General features: G+C 52.4%; 1 protein-coding gene across 1 annotated transcript; it reads right to left on the reverse strand.

Moving 5' to 3' along the window:
* Nucleotides 1–293: 293 nt before the first annotated feature.
* On the reverse strand, nt 294–4,312 carry ADRB2 (adrenoceptor beta 2). The gene has a single exon (XM_044231878.1). It carries the CDS (start codon nt 4,234–4,236, stop codon nt 2,980–2,982), a length of 1,257 nt encoding a protein of 418 aa, XP_044087813.1. The 5' UTR covers nt 4,237–4,312; the 3' UTR covers nt 294–2,979.
* Nucleotides 4,313–4,545: the final 233 nt, after the last annotated feature.

The following is a 4,545-nucleotide window of genomic DNA, read 5'->3' on the forward strand; positions in this document are numbered from 1 at the left end:
TGAATCCAACACAAACCTTATGTAACCAATCTGTCAGCAAATGGAGGGACAGAGGGATGGGGACAAATGCCTGCCTACTTCCCCTCCCCCTTGCAAAACAAAAGAGGACAGAAAGCGAGAGATTGAGACCTTCCTGAAACATCCGTTTGTCAAGACCCTTAAAATTGATCAGAGTTTTTACATTAAAAGGATTCCTAAAGGAACATGAATATGACTAAACTCTCTTGTACCTGAATTTTAACTGAAATTACATTAGAGGCTTCTCTAAGCAAAAAAAATATATATATACAACATTTTTTTTTTAAATAATGTTTATTGTCCATGGGACTTACAAAGGTGACAGAAAAGTTTACAACATTTTTTTCTACTTGAAATTTCTACCTGGAGTGGCTTGAAATTCCCGGCGGGCTAAGGAATCTTGTAGCTTCCCCCTGAATGCTGAGGGTATCCTAGTACACTCGTGCAGAGTAAAAGAACAATTCTTTCTCTTGCCCCTGTTGCACATTATTTGGTCATCGCCTGAATTTTGTGCTAAGGACCTGAGAGCAATAAGAACACCCACTGAGTCTGTTACATGACAGCCTGAGGGAAAAGCTTCCACAATTGAGGATGAGGACAGAAGTCAATAACCAGGCAGTTGGAGGGAATACAGCAGTTTCTGGAATAACAGCTGACAGCTGGCTTCTCTGGCTATTACCCTGTCCCTTACATCCTTGGCTTCTTACCTCCGGCAGGTCATTCCCCTTCATAGACTTTTCATCTCCTCGGATGCCCAGTGCTTTCTATGGGCTCTTGCAAGTCCAAGATCCTGTGAGGCCACCAGGAGGGTGAAGATTAGCTGGAGAAGCGGCCCACACCCCTGGGTGGGGGGTCCAGAGCAGGTGGAGAATGTAAGAATGGGCAGGGAAGTCCTTGGAGAACTAGTAAAAGTGCTGAAGGGTACCCACTCTCCCATTCACCACGGCACGTTCCAGGAACTCGGGCACCTGGCTTTCCCCCTGAGAGCTGAGCCTGCACCCGGACACCCATCACTGAGCTGACAGGAAGCTGAGGAAGTCAGTGCTTTTCTGGTTGGGGACCTTGGCTGAGACAGCAGGGAAGAGAGAAGTGGAGTCAGCTTCAGGAGCGGGTGAAATGGCAGTGAACCTGAGGGCTGATCCTTTCCAGGCTGCCGGTTGCCAAGGAGGACGGTCCACTCGGTCAAACCTGGGCCAAACTTTGGCTCAGACCCACGGGCAAAAATAGAAAGGGGGTGGGAGAAGCAATGTGTTTACTTTTGTGATTTTTCCCTCCTGTGCCTCTGCACGGTATAAGAACCTCTGCACAAAAAGGCAGTAGACTCACAGGCCTCGCCTCCATGGATAAGCCCTCCTAAACACTGCACGTCCCCCCAAACACAGTCAGTGTCGGGGTGGCTGGAAGGTGAGTTCGGAAGGCAGCATGGATGGGGGGGTGGCTTGGGGGCTGCCACTAACTGGGCAAACGGTGGAAAGTCCCTCTCGGATGCTCTGCCTAAATCAAGCAGTTGCATTAGAATCTACCAATCTGTCTAGATTTTTGAAGCTCCTCTCTGTGGTTCTCAGCCGGGGGTGATTTCACCCCTCGAGGAGTCTCTGGCATTTTTCCGAGGGTGCAGCCAGCATCTGATGGGGAGAGAACAGGGATGCTGCCGCAGCTCTGACCACACACAGGACAGCCCCCTGCTACGGAGAGTCACCTGGCCCGCCATGGTAACAGTGCCATAGCTGAGAAGTTGGGCTCTATACCCAAGTGAGGAGGGTCAGAAGCATGGGGGCGGGGATGGGGGGGATGGGGAGACAGAAGGAAAGGAGGAGGAGGGGCTGCGATCCCACTCCGAGGTCTTGAGGTATTTGTCGGGTGGGTGTTTTCCAGCTCTGTCCCTAGGATCAGTGCCCTTTCCAGGTTTCCTTGGAGGTAAAGGGCTTTGTTTGAGGACCTTGCTCATAAGAGTGTCTTCCTTCTCTTTAAAATGCCAAACTCTGACGCAGTACAAAGATTTCCACTATAAGAGGCAGCCAATGTATCATAACATGAGCAGCTAGTGAACAAGTAGGACTTGCAGGTGGGTGGTGGCGGGGGCGCACAGAGGGACGAAACAGAGGCCCGTAAGTCCGTTTCTGTGAGTCAGTGTTTCTGCTCTAACAAGGAATCCTCACCATGGGACCAGCGAGACAAGCTATGCTGACGGCGGGCGGAACTGCCCAGAGGCACTGGCATTAAGAGAGATACAGGTTTGCAGCAGCAGATTCAAAGGCAAAGGAAAGGGTTAAGCAATCGGTGCACGCCACTCCTGTATCATTCTGTATGAAGTCCCTGGGCAGTTATTACAAGTAGTTACCTGTGGTTTCCAGCGGGGGAGGCGACCACACTCCACTCAAGGGGTTTTTGGAGAAACAGGTGCAATGAAGTCATGGTCAAACAATTTATTTACTGTAAACTTTAGACTTTGCTCAGGAACACAACTGAAACTGCCCCTCAAGTCCCTGCCTACAACACCCTGTTTGAGCAAATAAGAGGAGCAGGGAGAGTCCGTGTTCACAGCTGAAAGGTCCGAGATACTCAAGATCCTCCAGTGCAAGGGTACGGGAAGGAAAGACTCCTTCACATACAAATTACCAGCAGCAATATATATGTATATATATTACCCTAATACTTGACCAATGAGGTAGATCCACGGAAAAGTCATCAAAACAGAGCAGCCCCAGGTCCTCTGGGACTGAAGCCCTTCAGACACAAACAGACACGTTCCATGCAAAAAAAGGAACTCAACTGTACAAGAAACAATCACTCAAATATGCTTTCTCTTTTTTTACAGCTTAAAAAAATAAAAAAAGGCAGAAGGCTGCCCTTCTGCACATCTCTATACAGTTTTATTCTAAATGTATTACACTCAAGTTAAATAGTCTGTGTAGTGTTTTTTTGGGAGAGGGGGGTTTCATAAAAAGTAGAAAAACTGCCTTAGAGCAGTGAGTCGTTTGTACTACAATTCCTCCCTTGTGAATCAATGCTATCGTTAGGCACAGTACCTTGACGGTTCGCAAGGCCTTCCGTGCCTGGGGGGTCCTCACAAAGCAGTTCGCTGTCTTTCTCCTGCCCCAGGTGACATCCACTGTGCTCCCCAGTGTAGTCGGTCCTGCTGTTACTGTTGTTGGAGTAGCCATTCCCATAGGCCTTCAGGGAAGACCTGCGCAGGCACAGAAGCTCCTGGAAGGCAATCCTGAAATCTGGGCTCCGGCAGTAGATAAGGGGATTGAAAGCAGAGTTGACATAGCCCACCCAGTTTAGGAGGATGTAAACTTCCTTGGGGATGAGGTTATCCTGGATCACGTGCACTATGTTGACAATGAAGAAGGGCAGCCAGCACAGGGTGAATGTGCCCATGATGATGCCTAGAGTTTTGAGGGCTTTGTGTTCCTTCAGGCAGAACTTGGAGGCCCTGCGGTGTCCGTGCCCACTCCGCCCATCCTGCTCCACTTGGCTGAGGTTTTGGGCATGGAAGCGGCCCTCAGATCTGTCGATCTTCTGGAGCTGCCTTTGGGCCACCTGGAAGACCCTGGAGTAGACGAAGACCATGACCACCAGGGGTAAGTAGAAGGACACGATGGAGGAGGCAATGGCATAAGCTTGGTTCGTGAAGAAGTCACAGCATGTCTCCTTGGCATAGCAGTTGATGGCTTCCTGGTGGGTGGCCCGGTACCAGTGCATCTGGATGGGCAAGAAGGAGGTAAGGCCCGACACGATCCACACCATCAAAATGACCACCCGGGCCTTATTCTTGGTCAGCAGGCTCTGGTACTTGAAGGGTGATGTGATAGCAAAGTAGCGATCCACTGCGATCACGCACAGGGTTTCGATGCTGGCCGTGACGCACAGCACGTCAATGGAAGTCCAAAACTCACACCAGAAGTTGCCAAAGGTCCACATTTTCATGAGGATGTGGCTGGCCCCAAAGGGCACCACCGCCAGGCCCATGACCAGATCAGCACAGGCCAGGGAGGTGATGAAGTAGTTGGTGACCGTCTGCAGACGCTCGAACTTGGCGATGGCTGTGATGACCAGCACGTTTCCAAACACGATGGCCAGGACGATGAGCGACATGACGATGCCCATGCCCACCACCCACGCCTCGTTACGTTCCTCCGTGCCATCTTGGTCCGGCGCGTGGCTGCCGTTGGGCGCCAGCAAGAAGACGCTGCGGTTCCCGGGCTGCCCCATGGCGCGCAGGCTGGCAGGTGAGCGCACAGGCTGCCGGCGCACCGGCCGCGCCTCAGCGGGCGGACCTCCGGCGCGGCGCCGCGGGCAGCGAGCGGACGCCGGGAAGCCTCATTCAGCGGCCGGGGGATGGCTGTGCTGGGGATGCGTCCTGCACTCAGCTTGCGGGTTGCTCCGGGGTCCCCGTGCGCGTTGGACCCAGCCGGCGCTCTGGAGAAACCGCCCCGGAGTGCGCGCTGCCCGTTATGTGCACAGGACTTTAGGGACCTGCCCTCCCGGTGACGTGCGGCAACTTTCCGCCAATGGCGGGCG

This window comes from Neovison vison, chromosome 1 (genome assembly GCF_020171115.1).
Source record: "Neovison vison isolate M4711 chromosome 1, ASM_NN_V1, whole genome shotgun sequence".
Classification (NCBI taxonomy): domain Eukaryota; kingdom Metazoa; phylum Chordata; class Mammalia; order Carnivora; family Mustelidae; genus Neogale; species Neogale vison.

Coding starts and splice junctions, on each gene's coding strand:
- ADRB2 (XM_044231878.1), bottom strand. CDS start 4,236: ATGGGGCAGCCCGGGAACCGCAGCGTCTTCTTGCTGGCGCCCAACGGC.